This window comes from Anas platyrhynchos, chromosome Z (genome assembly GCF_047663525.1).
Source record: "Anas platyrhynchos isolate ZD024472 breed Pekin duck chromosome Z, IASCAAS_PekinDuck_T2T, whole genome shotgun sequence".
NCBI lineage: Eukaryota > Metazoa > Chordata > Aves > Anseriformes > Anatidae > Anas > Anas platyrhynchos.
This window is the reverse complement of record NC_092621.1, coordinates 75,532,234-75,551,829: the sequence shown is the minus strand read 5'-3', so window position 1 is coordinate 75,551,829 and position 19,596 is coordinate 75,532,234. Positions and strand designations below refer to the sequence as shown.

At 42.1% G+C, this 19,596-nt stretch overlaps 1 protein-coding gene across 1 annotated transcript; it reads left to right on the top strand.

Moving 5' to 3' along the window:
- The first annotated feature begins 8,339 nt into the window (after window positions 1-8,339).
- On the top strand, window positions 8,340-19,278 carry INIP (INTS3 and NABP interacting protein). Its single transcript, XM_027446578.3, has 5 exons — window positions 8,340-8,419; window positions 9,114-9,187; window positions 14,691-14,793; window positions 17,201-17,291; window positions 18,565-19,278. Exons 2-5 carry the CDS (start codon window positions 9,163-9,165, stop codon window positions 18,658-18,660), a joined length of 315 nt encoding a protein of 104 aa, XP_027302379.1. The 5' UTR covers window positions 8,340-8,419; window positions 9,114-9,162; the 3' UTR covers window positions 18,661-19,278.
- Window positions 19,279-19,596: the final 318 nt, after the last annotated feature.

Genomic DNA, 19,596 nt, shown 5'->3' with positions numbered 1-19,596 from the left:
CCGGCACGGAGCGGGAGGGAGGGAGGGGAAGGGAAGGGAAGGGAAGGGAAAGGAAAAGAAGGGAAGGGAAAGGAGGGGAGGGGAAGGGACACGCCGCGCGCCCCAGGGGCGTGCCGTGGTGTGGGGAGGGGGTTGTAGGGTCTGGGGGCGGTGGAGGAAAAAAATAAAAAAGAAAGGGGTAGGGAAGGGTGTGTAGAAAATATCGGGAAGGGTAGTGGGGGAAAGTGGGGGAAAAAAAATAGGTAAATGAACTGGGGAAAGAAAAATAGGAAAGGGGAATGAAGAAAAAAATTAAGGGAACGCACTGAAAAAAAAAAAAAAAAAAGGAAAAAAAATTTGCTGGAAAAGAATTGGGGAAGGGTACTGGAAAGATATAGGAAAATGCACTTAAAAAAAAAAAAAAGGAAAAAAAGGAAAATGCACTGCAGAAAGGATTAGAGAAAGGCACTTAAAAATAGGAAAAGGCACTAAAAATAGGAGAAGGCACTGAAAAAAAAAAGTTACGGAAAGGGACTAAAAAAAATAGGGAAAGGCACTAAAAAAGTAGGAAAAGGCCCTGAAAAAAAAAGTTAGGGAAATGCACTAAAAAAATAGGGAAAGGCACTACAAAAATAGGAAAATGCACTAAAAAATAGGGAAAGGCACTAAAGAAATAGGGAAAGGCACTACAAAAAATCGGAAAATGCATTAAAAATAGGGAAAGGCACTAAAAAAATAGGGAAATATACTAAAAAATAGAGAAAGGTCAAAAAATAGGAAAATGTACTAAAATAATAGGAAAAGGTACTGAAAAATGAGGAAAAGACGCTAAAAAATGGAAAAAGGCACAAAAAAATAGAAGGCACATGAAAAAAATAAGGAAGTGCATTAAAAAAAATAGGAAAATGCACTGGAAAAAAAAGTAGTAAAAGGAACTGAAGAAAGAAAAAGGCACTGAAAACAACCTAGGAAAGTGCACTAAAATAAATTAGGAAAAAGCACTGAAAATAAACTAGGGAGACACACTGAAAAGCTTTACTCTGATCCTGTGTGATAAACAATATATATACATATATATTTTATATATATATATATATATATATTTTTTTTTTTTTTTTTTTTTCAGGCAACCTCAAATCCAGGCTCTATTATACTTTGATTAAACAAGCTGAGAGATGGCATCAAGTGCTGCAGAAATGATCCCTGCAGATTAAAGTCTACTGATCTATCTTCAGTTAACGACGTGATAAAGCATTTGTGACTGCTGAATAGTTAGCAAAGGGGAGAAAAAAAAAAATCATGGTCTGTTTTAAGACATTCCCCGAGCAGATAAAGCAGCTGCACATCTGTGATGAATTATTCTTTGTGAATAATTTGCTCAGCACTAACTGGACGTAATAGAATAACATGCTACTGGGGGAAGAAGAGACAGATCTCTGTTAGGCTGCTTTAATCCCTTACAGCTGTGAACAGAAATTATAAAAATACGCACTCGTATATGTGACCAAGCAGAGCTCGGATGCTGTGGGCATTTTTTGCCCACGTTTAACTTCTCCCGAGGGAGGGAGTGCAGCCTGCTGAAACAAAAAGGGCAGCGCTGCCACCTAAAGCTGGGCGAGCAGAGCTTTGCAGGTGTCAGCTCACGAGCAGGACAAGTGTGGGTGGGAGTGCAGCACTGTGGACTTCGGCTGCACAAAGAAATGCTACTTATCCTAGCAAGCACAATGAAAAGAAAAAAAAAAAAAATCCTTGCTGTAAGTAGCTACTTAATATTATGCAATGTTTGAATGCTGTTAACACTCAAAACCCCAAACAAGTCCCAGGCCTCAGTGAGAAAGAGGCTGTGAAGAATGCCGTGTTAGTTACACTTAAGAAACAGCAACTAATTTCTCGCTCAGGGAGAGGAAACAGCACAAACTAGCCAGCACGCAGGTTCGTCTTTCTGCCACGCTGCTCAGGAACCAGTTTCCTTCATCTGAGCCCATTTATGACTTCCCAAGAGCTTTTTAAGCATCCTCACCCAGCTGTTTGTTCCAGCTCCAACCCTTCACCGAAGGAGACCCGTCAAGGAAGCTCACACCAACACTGCCAAAATTCAGGAACCTGGGCACGCTGTGGCAGTGTGCGTGCACAAAAGACCCGCTCACTAAACCCATTGGCCTGGTGGGCAGCAAGCCGAGCAGCAGACCTACAGTACCCTGGGCTGCCTGAACAGCAAGCAGTGTAGCCAGCAGATGGAGGGTAGGGATTATCAACCTCTCCTTGGCGCTCATTATGCCACAGCAGAAATATTGTGTCTGATTCTAGGCCCCCTACTACAGGAAAGACACTGGGAAATTGGAGATGGAGTTCAGAGGAGGGTGCTGAGATGGCTGCTGGCTGGAACAGTTGCCTTGCAAGCAGAAACTTTGGGGACAAGGCTCTTCCAGCCTGGAGCAGAGACAGCTTCAGGGGCAATTAACTGCAGCTCCCAGTACCCCGCAGGGCAGGGAAGATGGAGGAGACGGAGCTGGGCTCTTTGCAGTGGTACACAGCAGGAGGATGAGAGACACAGGACATGAACTGAACGAGGCAATTCTGATCGATGTCAGGAGTAACTTCTTCCCCATGAGGGCACCTAAGAGGAACAGGTTGCCAAGAGAGACTGTGCATTCTCTGTCCTTGGAGATTTTCAAGACCTGACTGGGTAAAGCCCTGCACAATTTGATATGATTTCATGCCTGACAGTGTTTTGAGCAGGAGATTGGACCAGAGACCTCCCAAGGTCCCTTCCAACCCGAATTATTCCGTGATTCAGATAATGCTTGTTGCTGAGGTCACATATCTAGTTTCTGAAGTGATGTGAGGTCACCTCCCAACTTTGCCACATGCAAAGATGAAGTTCCAAGCTCTAGCAATTTATTTATTGGTTTAGCTCCCTATGAATACTGCATGGCCAGGCAACATGCCTCTCTGTTTGCTGATCACATTTCTCTGTGTTGCCTGCATGGTTTCTGCTTGGAGTTGAAGCATGTCATCCGTGGTCTTTTCATCTGACACAAACTACTTAGAAATGCTTCCAAAAAACTAACTGGATCCATGTACGTAAAATGCACTCATGAATGCAGCAAGCTGTAACCTGGTTGGAAAAAGTTCAGAAGACGTTAACGGAAGGAGTCGTATCCAGGAAAACCTAGAAACCTCATGATTATTAATACGGTGATGTTCCTAAATTCTCACGGAGATAGTCATGTTTAAATTTCAGAATTCCAGCACCTAGTGTGCTATAAAATCAAGGCAGTTAACTGTTGAGCAGTTAGCTGTCTTTCCTGTATTGATCCCTGGATCATTTCAATATGAATCTTCACTACAACTCATTTCTGGTAACAGCATGCATTTTGTGAAGCCAAGCAGACAGGTGAGAGTATCTATCTGTAAATCTCTTAAGGACTGAAGATGAGACTGCAAGGCAGGTGCCTACCTTCCTCTGAATTCAACGAGTACTAAGTCTGTAAATATCCCCCCAGGCAGCAATGTAGGTGTAACAACGATGTATATGCTTTAAGTAGCAGATGCGAACTATCATACTCAGAACCAGAAGAGTTAAAAAATGAAAAATCATGAAAATACATGAAACTTAAACTTGTTATTTGTAAAGTGTGCGACAGACTGACCTTTTCTTTGCTGTCTTCTCTGCAACTTCTTACCACATGCAGAAGCTCATTATAACTTCCTCTTTAGCCATGAAAGAAACCTTTATTTATTTATTTATTTAACATGGTAGATGACAAGCTTATATAAACACTTGCTTCCAAGAGCTAGAACTCCAAAAAGACAGAAGGTAGAACATTGAAATACTTGCATTTGAAAAGCTAAGAGTCAGCAGCAAGTTCTCATACTTAGAACTAGTGATGGTTCGAACATTATCACCAGAGGAGCTAAGCAACTCCAAATATTTTGTGTATGAAACAAAAAAGAAAATAGGTATGCCATGGAGCTGACTTCTTCCACACACAGATACCTCTAAGTGTATCAGCATGTGGGTCATCTGGCTCCAGCAGCAGGCAAAAGAATGTACAGCCAGTAGCAGACAAAGGAAAGTATCTATTTTCCTAGTAATAGTAACATTGGAATAAACAAATGTCTCAATTCTGCTAAGAAGTTATGACTGATTAAAAAGATGGTAACGTTCCATTCTCCAGTTCCTTCTCCACACCACTAACTGCAGTGGTGTAATTTTAGGACAGTAATATTTTCCTCGACATACCTATTGGTAGTCTTCTTTTTGTAAACATTCACCAAGTTAAAAACAATCAGCACTTGAAACATGAAAGCAACCGAACAAAATACAAAACAGGAATCAAAATCGGTGATTAACTGAAAAGAGACTGAAATTCAATGCCCATCTCATAACACAGGTTAACCAGAAAAAAAGATTGCATGCTCTCCTACTAAAATCTTAACTATTTCTTATGTTTACTTCATTGCAGCTTAAAAACAAGATAAAACAAGACAGGCATGCGTATAACACTAACCAAGCAAGGGGACAAACAGCAAACGTAGGGATCAAGAATCTCATCATTTCAAGACAAAGGTCACCTGTTTTGTGTGTTTAAGTTTTCTGGAGAAAATATTTCTGCCTTTATATCTCTGAAATCAAAATCCTACAGGCTACCTCTTCAGAATTTTACCAGATTGAATAGAGAGGGGAAAGACGAAAAGTTTGTCTTTTCATGCCCCTGTGACAGGGGTATAGCAGGGCTGTACAGGGATACTTTTGCACCTCCACTATGGCAGTGTTAGTTTGTGAAGTACTCATATTACTTCTGGTGTTTAGAAGTGTTTTCTCATTCAGGGCTGAGATACATTACTATTAAGCATCTTTGGCAACAAATGGAGAGCGTTCTGTTTATGTTATATCTCCTGTTATTCTTACTGATGGTGGGACCAAGGCCAGAATAAGCAAGAATGGGAGTTTTGAACAGAAACTACGCAGTGCTTTGGAGTTGTATTATGTACCAAATACCCTCACAGTTATTGGTGTGGAAGCAGTTTAGTGGTGGGTTCTGAGAAATGGGTGCTGTCTCAATTGCTTTTTCAAATCCTCTTAAAAATAAAAAATAAATCTTTAAAACAATCCCTAACCTGACAGATAATACAAACAACTGCAAATATACTATTTGTCTGCAACAGAATTTGGTGGCAAGGTGTTTTCATTTATGGGAAGGATTGGAAAAACTCCTTAGTAATCATGGAAAGTGACCTGCAGGATAATCTATTCACAAATGTAAAGATAGGCAGCACCAGTAGGTTACTGCTGTTCTGATCTGGATTGCAGGTACTCCAATAATACCACTTAGGATGTTTTTATAATGGCAGATGGCTTCATAAGTGCTCGGTATGAGCCCGAGAAGGACTTCCTAAGCTATTTCATAACATTCTTTTTCTAATGCATCTTCATCTTCCTGTTAGATAATGAGACATTAAATGTCAACTGAGTTTAAAATGACTAGCAAGAGGCTATCTTCAGGTTGAATTTACTTACCAGACCAGACATGTAAAACCCTCCTGCTTTTCATCAAGTGTTCTATTTAAAGCCTAAATGATAGGATTCTTCTGCATAGCACACTCCAGACAGTACAGACAACAAACAATAAGGTAGGCTGGAGGCCACACCAGACAGACAGTCAGGTTTGTCTGGTTTGTCAGGTCAATGGCAGGAAAGGCTTTTTTTCCTACCATTTAAAGGACCTCCTTGACCCCTTTATCTTTTTCCACCTGTGCTATACTTGGAGAGGATAACATTAGCATCTGTCTGCTCATGAGCGTATATGAAAAAAATATGCAGTGCGACCATTCTAGAGGATGTTCCAAAATTAAAATCCAACCATATTTTGGGAAAAAAAAAAAAAAAAATGTCCTTCCTCTCTGTGCTACAACTCATGTCTTACGCGGCAGTAGAGGTGTCAGAGAGCAGGCTTTTGCCCCAAGCCAGTTAAATCTCATGCACATGCTTGACTCTGCTGGAGATTTTGTAATGACTTCCTAATAGATGCTATATAAATGCTACATTTTATAATCTTTTATTTGATTATGGTGAACAAGAAAGAGAAATTTCAGGGAAAATGAAAGTATTCTGATGTACTAGAGATTAGACTCTGTTCCTTTCAAGGGATACATTCATTCCTATTTCTACAACCCAAGGAGGAAATTAATTTACTGATATGAAACTCCTCTTGAAGCCAAACAATCATTTGATTTGAGGCAGCACCATGTTTTCAGGCAGATGCTCAAAGCTACTACTACGATTCATTTTCATCATGCTTAAACAGAACTTCAGAATTAACAAGTCCCAACCTTTCTACAGTTGAGTTTTTTCCTTGCTCATGACTCATCTCCTTTGCCCTACTATGTTTCCTTTTTCTACCCTCTTTCCTTGCTCCCCAGCCCAGGACCACAGCCTACTAAGTACATTTTTGTCACCAGTGTTAGCTGGGTCAAGGAAGAGCACAGCAGCTAAGCCTCTCAAATTGCAGTTTTCCAAAATCACATCTCAATTCTGGCACAAGTGTTCAGTGAAATGCATCAGGTGGGGGTTACCAGCTTGGGCTCTGTGCTGCTCTTCACTTGCAATGCTTCTCAGCAGTTACAGATGACATGCAAAATCTCTTGCTGAAGTAAACTGCAGATCACCCAAGACAGCATAATTAAAAGGCAGAAAAAACAGCACACATGACAACTCGTCAGATGCGATGAGAAATTATTAAAACAAAACAGACAGGAAAAAAAAATCAGAAACAGTGAAGTTCAGTCAGCTGTTTAGGCAGAGACTTGAAAATAATGCCTGCATGTGCAAATGGCAGCAATGTTTGCCTTCAACAGCATTAACACAACTTTAATAGTCCTAAAGCAAACAGAAAAGTCCCTGTGATTGTCAGCTATTTGCTGGTTGCTCAGGTGCTGGTTGGGGTTTCATTAAGACACAAACATACAGAGACTGGCTTTACCAGGCAAACAGTCCGGGTAGCCAGATTCTAAATGTGGAAATTACAAGTCTCTAGACATCTCTCTAACTTGTCCAGGTTTAACATTTTCACTCTTAGCAAGGCTTTGAAAAGTATGAACGCGTGTACAGCCAGGCAGTATACTTGGTCATAAGGACATTCGCTCTCTCAGAATTTGCATACACAATACATGAAAAATGTACTATTTTAGGTCCAATGAATGTTGCAGATACCAACAGGATTTTTATACATTCTGTACACTCCCCTGAAATGTTATTTCCACATCATCTGCTGCAGCTGGCCGCAGCAGATTTTTTTTTTTTCTAAAAAAAAATGTAATTTCTCTTTGACAATTAAGTATATATCTGGTTGTCCAGATAATGGAACAGCGTGGCATTTGGCAGGCACCCTCCCTACATTCCTACCAATATGAGTAATTCCACCCTAACTAAAACAACTCTGATTTTAATAAGCCCTCGTTCCACTTTTAGCCTGGAAACTGTCTTTTAAGTCAGTCAGACTTGCTGGGAGAGGCAGCAGATGCATTTTAAAGGCTTGTGGTGTGTGAGACGCGATACCGGGTCTGAGATCCCCCGCGGTGGGTCAGGATGCCCAATACAAACCCCCCAACTCACACCCTCGATACCCAAAATCTCAGTTTTAAAGAGACCACATGAAATAACACCAGAAACAATGACAGCTGACTTTATATATATATTTTTATGTCCAATATGCTTAAAAAAAAAAAAATCGCACAACTTTATTTCGCACAATCAAGACCCCAAATCTCGGTATTACGGAGACCCCTTGAAATAACACCAGAAAACAACGACAAATTAATTTATGTATTTTTATTTCCAATACGGTTAAAAAACAAACAATAACTTTATTTCACAGCATTAAGACCCAAAATCTTAGTATTAAGGATACCCCTTGAAATAACACCCGAAACGACGACAAATGACTTTGTGTATTTTTATTTCAAATATGGTTAAGAAAAACAAACAAAGAAACAAAAAATAAAATAAACAAACTTTATTTTGCAGCATCAAGACCCAAAATCTCGCTATGAAGGAGACCCCTTGATACAACACCAGGAACAACGACAGATGACTTTATATACTTTTATTTCCCATAGGACTTAAAAAAAAAAAAAAACAAACAAAAAAAACCCTTTATTTTATGAAAATTTACTGCCTTTAAAATAATAATCCTGTATTTAACACCACAACAGGCTGTGTGACTGCCTTATTGACAACCCAGAGGCCTGCGTTGAGGCCCCGCGGCCGGGCCAGGCCCGAGGTAGGCCCGGTCCCCGCCCCGTTGCCTTGGTTAGGCAGGGGGGCGGGCCCTCCCGCCGCGCTTGAAGCTGATTGGCCAGCGCGACCTGTCCATCATGACGCTTTCCCGTACCGCCCGCCAAGGGAGCGTGACGTCATGAGCGGGCAGCGCGCACCGTGAGTTACCGGAGGGGGGGGGACGGGGATGGAGGTGGCCGGGAGGGGACCGGGAGGGGACCCGGAGGGGGCGGGGGGGGACGGAACGGCGCCGGGGCCCTCCCGCGGGTGGCACCGAACCGAACCGGGCCGGGCCGGGCGAGCCCATTCCCGTGGCGGGGGGGGGGGGGGGGGAAGATGTGGGCGGGAGAAACCATTTCGCGCAGTGCGGGGGGGGAGGCGAGCGGGAGAGACCATTCCCCACCGGGGGGGGGGGGGGGGGAAATAGGGCTGAGAGGGCGAGTCCATTCCTGCCTAAGGGGGGGGGGGCGGGGGGCTGTCCCCCTCCCTCCCTCCCTTCCTCCCTCCCTCCTCCCTCAGGGGTGCCCCCCCCCACCCAGGGGTGGCCTTCATAAAGGGGTGGTTATTCATAAAACGTGGATAAAAGGATCCAAAATGGAATAAATAAATAAATAATAAATAAATAAATAAGCAAATAGGCCACGGCTCATGTCGTTTCTGCTTAAAAATAATAATAAAATAAAATAAAAACTGGGGGCAGTTCAGCAGCGTCTCGGTGTCAGGGCTCTGCCTGCCCGCAGCTGAGGCGCGCCTGAGAGAGCAAAAATCCGTGTCTGAATAAAAAGAAATGCGCACTTATACAGGGGTAAACCCCGCGTTCTGCCTCTTTTTGTGTTTTATTTTCTGATTTCAGAGATCCGTGGGGTTAAGCGGCCGGACGGAGGTCAGGCTGGGAGCTGAGGATGGCAGCGAACCCCTCGGGACCCGGTAGGTTTTGCCTCAGGTGTGGGGGAAGGCAAGGGAGACAGCGAGGCTACCCAAAACCATGAGTTGTGTGGGTAGAAAGAGCAAAAAAAAATAAAAAAATATATAATAAAAGTGAAGGAAGAAGGGCAGGGATGGAGAGCAGCGAGGTGAGAGCAAGCGCCCCGAGAGGAGGCGTGCGTGAAGGGGTTGTGAGGAGACCATGAGGGCGCCGGGAGAGCTGAGCCTCTGGTCATCCCTTCACACCCATCCCTCGACCACTTCCTGAGGGCTGCTTGCAATTAAAACACCAAGCACCGACCGTCCTGTGGCGAGGAGCAGCCGCGAGTCCCGGCTGTGGCAGCAGCAAGGCCCCGGGAAGGGGTGGACAGCAAGGTAGCCTAAGAGGAGAAGCCCAACAAAATCATCACGGTGATTCCCACAAAGCGATTCTGCACATGGTGAGGGATCTGCAAAAGCACTGGCAGCATGGGAATGGTCAATACATCTCGCCCAAATGCTTCGCTGGGGGGGGAGGCATGCCTCGGGCCATAAATCGAAAGAGGGACTTAAATCGCCCTCTAGAGGTGCGTGTGGGAAGGCTTAGCCAAGCACAGAAGGAAAGTGTTGGTCTGAAAGACGTATTTTTACTTGCTGCTTGACCAGCAGAAGGTCGCTTTTGTACAGTTTACTGGCTTCTGTAAAAGTGCAGAGAGAATAGTATCACAGACGGCAGATAGTCGTCTCTTTGCACACTTGAACTCTGAAAATCTTTCTGTACACAATAATAAATCTTGCTTTAGTTTGTAAAAACCAAGAGAGCATCATTGCACAGGGTAGAATGTTGTCATGCAGACTTAAAAGCTGCTTGTTCTTAAATGTGTGAATGTATAGGGAAAGAGGAGAGGATTTTAGTGTCAGAGTGTCTTGGGTTCGCTCCCCCCCCCAAACTCCACAGGCTTGTAAGTTGATATGCCAAAGTATAAAAGATTCCAGTGGTCTGTCCTTTAGAGAGTCACCAAAGGAATAATATCAAAATCATTTTCACAAAGCAGGCAAGAAAAACTTCTGATTTAGACCATCTAAATGAGCCTATAAAGAAAAATAGAAAGGCACAGGTAAATAAGTTCACCAGTTCAAGGCCTCTGTGGCTTTCTCCTGGCCAGATGCAGTCTAATAGTGAAAATGAAGGAGGCAAACACTTTGTTTTCCTCTTGCTGCATGGTACGTATATTGCTGCAGTTCAAGCAACTCACTCCCTCATTTCCTGACGAGGAGCTGCAGCTGTTTTGTACAGCAAAACCAGATAGGATTTAATGAAAGCCGTACTTCAGGGTTTTAGTGCTGCGTGAAACTGATTACACTGATTGCATGAAACTGATTACAGCATGTAGAAGAAAGGGAAAGGCTTTCAACGTTAGTGCATATTGTCCACAACAGGAGTTTGTAGGCCGTAGTGGTGGACTTTGGTAGAAAAGAAACTATCAGCTTCTGATTTTACAGAAATTACTTTCAAGTACGTGGTAATATGATGCTTCCACAGTGTACCCTCACAGTACTTATGCAACATGCATTAATTAGTTTGCTATTGTAGTGCTTTTGTTTGTGCACAGCAAAGCCAAAGCTCACCCACCTTGCATGCTACCAAATCAAAGACTTTGCTGCATGTGTGAGCTCCCCAAGAGGAAGCCCTCAGAGTAGGGAAATGTCACTGTGCTCCAGAAGGATTTCATTTAGGTCCCAACAGATGGAAGAAGTGCTTCAGACAGGGCTAAACTCCGGGGAAGAAGGGTTCTAGTGTAATGGAAGAAACAAGCCCTTGAAATAAGTGTTGGAAGCTTCAAGCTGTAGCAGTTCTGCAGGGTCTCCTTCTGTCCCGATGGTTGTTTACTCTTTTGGCCTAGAGGTGTGCAAGCGTGGTCAGGTAACACAGCCTGAGCAGGCAGGTTTGGCATTCTGTTCCTTCAGTCCCTATTAAACAGGAAAATCATGGTGTTTTGCTTTGGGTTATGTCATCTACCAACTGTTCTGCTCTGCGTCTAAGCCTGATCTGTAGCACAGTGCCCAAAGGCCATTGCCTTCCCTGGAGAAATTTGCAGCCAAAAAGTGATCAGTGACTTACGTTCACTGATGCATGCAGGTATTGTTTGGGGGACAGACAAACTATTGATATACACTCTAATAACTCGAGTTAACTGGCAGAATTATCAATATGTCTTTTGTTTCACAGAGCATATAAAACAATGTGTGATGTCAGAAGCGCAGATGTCAAAAATAACAGGTTGAAATGTCTCTGCTACCTTAGAGGTGCAGATCCAAGTCCTCAGCTTGACATCCAACACTGCTACTAACTTGTTGAGATGCCTTGAACTTGGTGGTTATCTTGTGTTTGGACTCTTGGGCCTGCAAAGCTGCAAAGGATATTAGTGCACTGCTCAAACTGGAAACAGTAGTGCAACTGTTCCCAGTTAGGGGAAGACTAAACTTAAAAGGTTTAATAAGGGTTGCTGTGTTTGAAAATCTCTGCTACTTTTCATAGGTGCAAGTCTGGTCTTTACTGAGGTTGGCTTTTTTTTTTTTTTTAATTTGACACGGCCACATCGTTAGTACTACAAAGCAGAACCGGGGAATAAAATTTACATACAGAAGGCTTCCTTCTTTACAGTTGAGGTAGGAAACTTACATAGCTTTTCAGGTCGGCCTTTATTGAAGCTTTAGGAGTCTGGGCAGGAAAGAATCTAAAGGAAAATCTCTGATATGTTGTCAGATTTGATGAATGATTTTGTAAGGATGCCATTTTTTCATCACTAAAATGGATTTCTCATGCCATGCCCTCTCAACTGTTAACTTTTTAATAAGCAGATTTTGTTTTGCTTTATGAATAAGTCCTACCACCTGTAGGACCCTTGCATTATTAGCTGGGGAACTCTAACATGTACGTGTTGACTGTAACCCCTCCATTTCCTCAAGTAGGCTTTTTTCTACTCATCATTAACAAATTCTCTTAAATGACTTCTTCAGTACAGTAGGTTGCTGATGGGTGCTGCCTGAGTGTCAGAGCAACAAAAAACAAAAACAAACAAACAAACAAAAACACCTCAGTAGAGGAGGAGAGGGTAGAAAAATTATTTGGACTTCTGAATCCCTCTAGAGTTTCTGGCCTGCGGTACTATGGCAAGACTTGCACTAAAATGGAAGATCGTGATTATCTTGCTTGGTTTCTGATCACAGTCTAAAAAATAGCATTTAAAATTCTATTAAAATTTTATTCTTACATATGTCTTAAAGCTTTCTGAATCACGCCATCTGCTTCGTGATAAAAATGTAAGCATATTTAGTCTTTATTTTTAGCTGATAGTAATGTATATTAAAAAGTGATCTTTTTTTCTGCCTCAATCACCATATCGTTTGACTTTCAAGCTTAGATTTATGCATTTCAGGAAAAACAAGCACTGGCAGAAAGCTACTGAGTAATATGTCAAGTTTTAATCATCCTGCCTGATGCGTAGCATGAGCATGCAGACATAAGGACTTTAGCTCAGGCCCGCTTTGCTGTATTCCAGTTGTCCTGTTGTCTCCAGAATTGCTGAAAAGGAACAGGCTGGGCTAGCTGCAACTTAGAGGTGCTGAATCACAGCTTGTTGGCAAGATCTCGTAGCTGTTGCATCTCCTGGAGCGTGCATCCAGCTGTGTTTCAGTGTCTTGAACTTCTCACAGGTGCAGGGTGCTCAAAAAAAGATGGTGTAGGTTACCTAAAACACAGAGAAACATGGAAGACCTGAACCAATGCGGCTGCAAAACAGAGAGTTTAAGTGGGAATAATGCAACATGTGAAGGAGAGATGGACAAATGTGAAAATAGGGGCTAGTTACATTTAATTTAAAATCTGTTAACAAATGTGAAGGTGATCGTGGGCAATCTTGCATAAAAACACGGTAAAAAGTAATTGAGTGGCTCAGCTCCTTTCGAGAAAGCAAGGACCAAGAGACACTGAGTGCATATGTTAGGCGTAGTGAAAGGAAAAGGTGAGGGTTTAATAGCAAGGCAATAAAGATGCAAATTATTATTTAGGGTAGAAGGTTTCTACTTGATAATTGTCTCCTTCGCTGAGGCGTGCTGATAAAAGAAATATTGGATTATGCAATAGAGCAGCAACAAAAGATCTCTCAAAAGGAATGAACTTCAAGTGCAGGTGCTGCAAATACACTGTAAGTCACTGTACATTAGTAGGCTGATACTTCCCTTAAGAGTTACTCATCCGGCCTTGCTAACAGCATGTGGGCTACCATTTTTTTTACTCATTTTAATGCAGCACAGTACAAGGGTGGGTCCTGAGGGCAAGGCCCACAAATTTCCAGTGGAAATTACTTTGGCTCTTTATACAGAGCAAATAAAGAGAGAATTTGACCCTTACACCTACTTTTTATGATATCGTAGTGGCTCAGTATTTTAGAGATTGGCAGCAAATTAGGTAAAGAAGCGTCTACGTTCTTGATATCAGGGGTGATATTGGTGACATGGGGGCCTGCTAAAGTTCTCTCTGTAGCTGTGGCCCGCAGTCACGCTGCTGTACGTGGTGTGCTGGGCTGTGGCAGGCACCGCATGTCTGGTTTATTTGGTAGCCACAGCACAGCTGACGCTGGGATACAGCGAGCTCCTGTACCATGCAAAAGTCTGATGTAAGTACGGTTGCTGGGCCACATTTTTGTTTACAGACAAGTTTGAAAATAGATAAATAGCAGCCATTTTAGGCATTTTCTGAATTCCCTCCATCAGTCTACTTCCTGCCTCCTTCTCTACAACACAAGGTCCCTTTCTGATTTCAGAGAGTGACATGCAGGCAAACAAAGGCCACTTTCTCGTGTTGTTTACAGACAATATAATTTTTCTTCTCTGTTACAGCGTTGCGGGCATTCTCCAAACTCAGGCTGAGGATAGTTTGTATACATAAGGACATCAGTGTATTAAAACCTTTCTCCCTGGATTGAATAACAGGCTGTCTATGTGCAAGCACATCTGCACCCTTATTCGTGGTCTCATTCTTAGCTGTTACTTTGTAAAACCTGTACTATAGTTTAAGTTTACTAGGATAAAAAATGAGTCCCTGTGACTAATTAAACTGGTATCATTCAGTTGTACTTTCAGTGACTGCATTCAAATCTAGGAGCTGGTAAGTCTGCCTTTTCTTTGAAAGGGAAGTTATTTGATCACCTACCATGGCCACAGCTCCAGAGGTGGCTTGGGAAGGGGTAGTAGGATCTAACCCGAGGTAGAAACCTGTATTTTAAAATGTATTAATATGTATGATATCTTAAGGAAGGTATTTCATGTTGTAAAATGAGGAGAGGTAAATTAAACCTATTTATTAATAGCCTTTAATAATAGCCTTTCAGATGAGAGCAAAGCTTTGAAGATTAGTGTATTCATCATAACGTCATATTGTGCTGGACTTTTAATTCCACAAGGTTAGAGTTGGACCATAAAAATGAAGTAAATCTTTCTAATGTTTTTCTGTCATTCTCACCAGGTTTCCAGAATAAAAATAGGGTTGCAATCCTGGCAGAACTAGACAAGGAGAAGAGAAAGTTACTTATGCAAAACCAGTCTTCCACAAATCACCCTGGAGCCAGGTATTTTATATTTCTTTTAGAGTTGTTCAGACATCACTGGTTAAATCAGAGGGGAAAAAAGGAATAGCAAGCGAGCTGTAAACTTGTATAAACACTTAACAGGAGTGTTTGTTCGTCATGCTCAATAACTAGTCAGAGAGACCTTGCATGCTAAGAACACATTAACATTTAAAAATTTTTGCAGACCTTGAATTTTGGTTTACTTAATATCTATTTGAGAGAAGGAGAAACAGGTACACTTATTCAACTGTATTGAAGTCTACCTTAAAGAAGAATAAGGGAGTAGGTACATAGAGAGCATTTAATTATTAAGCTAAAGTGCTCTAAGGAATGCAGATAGCAGACCAGTAGTTTCAGGGTACTGTGTTTTTAGAGGGGAACGCTTACAGTAAGGAGTGAGTTATCCTTGAAACTCCCTGCATGCAGGACAGAGCCAGCTTATATTATTGCACATCTTCTTGTAAAAGACACTGAATTGTAACTATAATTGGGCACCATGAGGTGTAATGATCTTAATTTGAGTTTAGAAGCTGTCACTGGAATATCTCCCTTTTAAGGAAAAAAAAAAAAAGGGGGGGGGATTTTTGTCATTTTCAGTATCTAGAGAATCAAACACCAGCCTACCTGGAGAAATGGGGGTTGTTGTGCTTTAGGGCTGGCATGAAGCACGTGCAATGCCATGTTATAGACACAGGGCATTTGCACAGTAGTTAGACACTGGGAGTACAGCCTGGGTGCTGCCTGCTGCTTTTCTGAAGGAGATTTTAGATCATCTTTAACTCCTTCATACTGTCAAAAAGCGTGCAAACTATGTGAAGCTGCCTCAGTTAGATCTGTTATGTAGCTCCACATGCAGGTAATACTCAGGCACAGCTACTGGTTAGAGAATAAGTAGAAATAGTCATAGCAGTATGTACAGCCGCTGGCTCCTGGCAACAGCATTGCCACACTTCATCACAACTCCAGCAGAGTTTCAATGAGTGCTTGTTTGGTTTCTTTTTTCTCTAATTAAATAAAGCACATGCTAGTGAGTGGAGTTAGAAACTAGAATTTCAAAGGGGGACAAACTAGCAGTTGGACTCCGCTTTGCCACGTTGGGCTGATGCATAGATTTGAGCAACTGAGAATTCTACGGCAGGGATCTCATGCTGTGGGCTTTAAGCTACAGAGTCACCAAAAACAAGACGTAGGAATTTCTGCAAATGTGGCAGAAAAACACTTGATGTGCATAAAACACAGTAGTGGCACAACCTCTGTAAGGGTGAATGAGTTACTGGTCTCTAGCCTTAGTACATGGGAATCCTCTATCTAAAACCAGAAAACATTTCTTGAAAAGTGTCAGTGTGTGATGAGGTCTTAAGATTATCTACAAAAATCATATTGAAAAGTTAGAGGATAAATAATTAAATGCAGCATAAATACCTTCAAAATGACTGAAAATCTTACATTTTATATAAACTTAGTACCTTTCTCCAGCAGACGCCTATCTTAGTTTGTCACAAAGTATGTTTAGTGATCAGCTGATGAGTTTCCTTGGATCCCTTGACCTTCCTGCTTTTGTCTCTACGAGTGAGCAGAGCTGAACTTCTAGCACCAGTCTCCAGAAGCAATTTGAGAGGTAGTTGTCACCTGCCTTGCAGTGCAGCTCTGATGGCAGTCCACACTGATTTACATCTGGAGGATGACTGCCCATGTTAATTACATAGAGTGTGGGGGGGGGAAGTCTCCTTTTAATTTCTTCTGTTTGTTTAGCAAGGTGAACAAATCTTAAGATAAAAAAGAAAAGGAAACATACTTTGAAACTTTAATTTGAAACTTAACGTGCACTGCACTGGGATACATCAGCAGAATCAATTGCAGGTATCATAAGCTGTCATCAGGGGATCATTATTTCAATTATGTCAATAGGAAGCTTTTTTTACCACAAGCAGTAATCTGCTGCCCACTTGCTGAAGAATTGGTTTTATGCTGAAGACTGCAGAGCTCTTGTTAGTGCTTCTGTTTATCACAGATATTAGAACAGTCACTGAGTGACTGAGTAATGGCAAAAACACAAAGCTGTGGTTTTAAAAATTACTGACATTGTTGAAGGTTGTACCCCACTGGTTCCCCTGACTGCAGTGGGACTCCACCCATGGGCGAAATCCACAACAGAATTGAGAACTGTAAGCCTTCCAGGTTTAGCTTGGCATCGGCTGTTTTTGCTAAGTCAAATGCTACGGCTGTCATCACTCCATTTTCCCTTTCTCCCTTATGTTAACAAATAAGTTTCCCAAACAATCGTTAAAGATGTCTGGCCATAACCCAAGTAAATCGTGAGCTGCAGAAGTCATGAAACCTATGGCTCGAATGGTAAGGACAATTTTATCAGAGGGTGTGTCTCATACCATCTTGTTCTTTTTTGCAGCATTGCACTTGCAAGATCACCACTAAACAAGGATTTCCGTGATCATGCTGAGCAGCAGCACATCGCAGCACAGCAGAAGGCTGCACTGCAGGTAAGCTGATACAGTCGGCTTCAGCTCAGCTTGGCTCTGATTTAGATGCTCGTCCTTTCAGAGAGCAGTCCTGCTTTCTCTCACCTAGAGAGAATGAGAAAAACACTTTCAGAGGTTAGGTTTCATACATTTGTCACAATCTTCTGTTATGATACAGGTTTAAATCTATCAGCTGTTTCTCCCTTGATATGGTTTGGGAATGTAACTTGTAGTATAACCATAGATGTTCTGTACATCTCTGTCAGGAGTCAGTTTCATCAGACTTACAAATGTCTCGTGAACTGTAGGGAGAACTAGTCATACCAGTCATGCTTCTCACTGTCTTTTTTGGCTCCAAGTCTAGCTGTCTGCTCTATACCCCTCAACAGGTAACTGAAAACAGCCTAAGATCTCCTTTCAGCTTTCTCTTCTGACTACATAAGCTCAGTTCCCTCATCTTCCCCTTGGATGTTGAGAGCTCCAGCCCTCAGCCAGCTCTTTGGCTCTCTGCTGTACTCCCTCCAGTTTGTGTCTCACGCTGGAAACCCAAAAATGAGCACAGTATCCCAAACACAGCCTTGTGAGTGCTGATCTGAGGGAATTAATAGCTTCCCTTGGCCTGCTGGCTTTGCTGTTGCCAGTGCAGACTGCTGTGCTCATATCCTTTGGTATGGGCACACTGTTGACTCAAGTTCAATTAGATATTCAGCAGGGCTCCTCCCCCCTAGTGGAAGGAAAGAATGTGCAGGCCATCTATCTTATGGAGTCCGGTATTTGAGCTGGAAAGAGCCATATCAGATTTCACAAAGGTTATTTAGAGACATAAGCAGCAGGTTGCCTCCTCAGGTGTGCAAACATACATACATCACGTGAGCAGACAGCTGGTGTTGCAGGATGTGTGCTCACACAGCATTTGTAGGTGCAGCCTCAGCTTGTGTGACACCACTGATGCACACCTCTGGCACAGAGTCACACCTGGCATCCGTACCGAGACCTGTAATTGGTTATGGGTGGGACTGGAAGTGTGGGGTCTCGAAGCAGAATGTTCAGCAATTCACTTACCAACGTTTGGGGGATTTCTCAAAAAGGGCACAGCAGGGAATGTCCAAGTTAATCCCCCTGATGGGCCCTGTTCAGACGTGTCTGATTTAAAATACTGTTTTTGAATTTGGGTATCAGGGCTGAAGAGCAGACTGGAAGAAAATCGTAGTTAATGCTGCAGAATCTATAAAGTCTTGAATTGTATTAGTGCTGCAGGGAGTTATGCTTTAACAAATATTTTCCTCTTTTCCAGCATGCACATGCACATTCTTCAGGATACTTCATAACTCAAGATTCTGCATTTGGAAATCTTATTCTTCCTGTCCTACCTCGACTCGAGGCAGAATGAGCGATGCTGTTTCTCAGAACTGCCAAGTCTGATTTTGTCCATAGCAGGAACTGTCAGACCTTTTAATTCGTTTACTTCAGTATCTCAAATACTCCTTCATCCCGGATTCTTGTGGTTGCCTTGTGGGAGTATGAGTTCAAATAATGAAAAAGCAGTGTTGTTGAACAGAGGTTTTTACCCCCTATTTCTGTTCCTTTGTCAAGTCAAAGTCAGCCATAAGACTTCCTGGGAGTGTCAAGTGCATGGCACTTGCACGTCTCTTCCCTGTTTCTGTGCTTCCTTTGAATAAATGTCCAAACCAGGGTCACCAAAAGATGGATACTTTATCAGCATTTGTGTTCTTTATTATTGTGTATATTTGACTTCATGAATTATAGAAAGTCAAAGCAGACGTGAATTTATCAAATGCATCAGTTGGTCACTCTTTTTTTGCCATATGCAGGGACATTATCAAGTGTATCATTTGCTGTTGTAGCGTTCCCTGGTCTACTCAAGTCCTTAGATATAGTGTGCCTGCCTCTTTATTTTGTGAAATACAAAAGTGAATTAAAGTCACCAAGAAGGGGAAAAAGCAATTGCTTCAAACAGTCAAAATAAAAGCCTCTAAATTTGTCTGGACATTTCGGATTAATCACACTGTGTGCCAGGACAATTAAGTTTAAAAAAAGGACATAATTTTCATCATGTCCTTTTCAATACATGGTGCGTTTCATTTCTGTTTCTTTTCTTCCTTGCTGTTTTTTATCTGTGGTAACCAATTCTAGCTCCATGGTATAAGAAAATCTTTTATCTTAATTTTGTAATTGTGGTTATGCTATGTGGTTATAAAATAACTTACAGGGAAAAATAGTCCTTACATAGACATTCTTACACACCTACAATTTCATTACTAAAATTATACTTGTACCTTGATAGCTTTTCCTGTGGAGGGAAGAT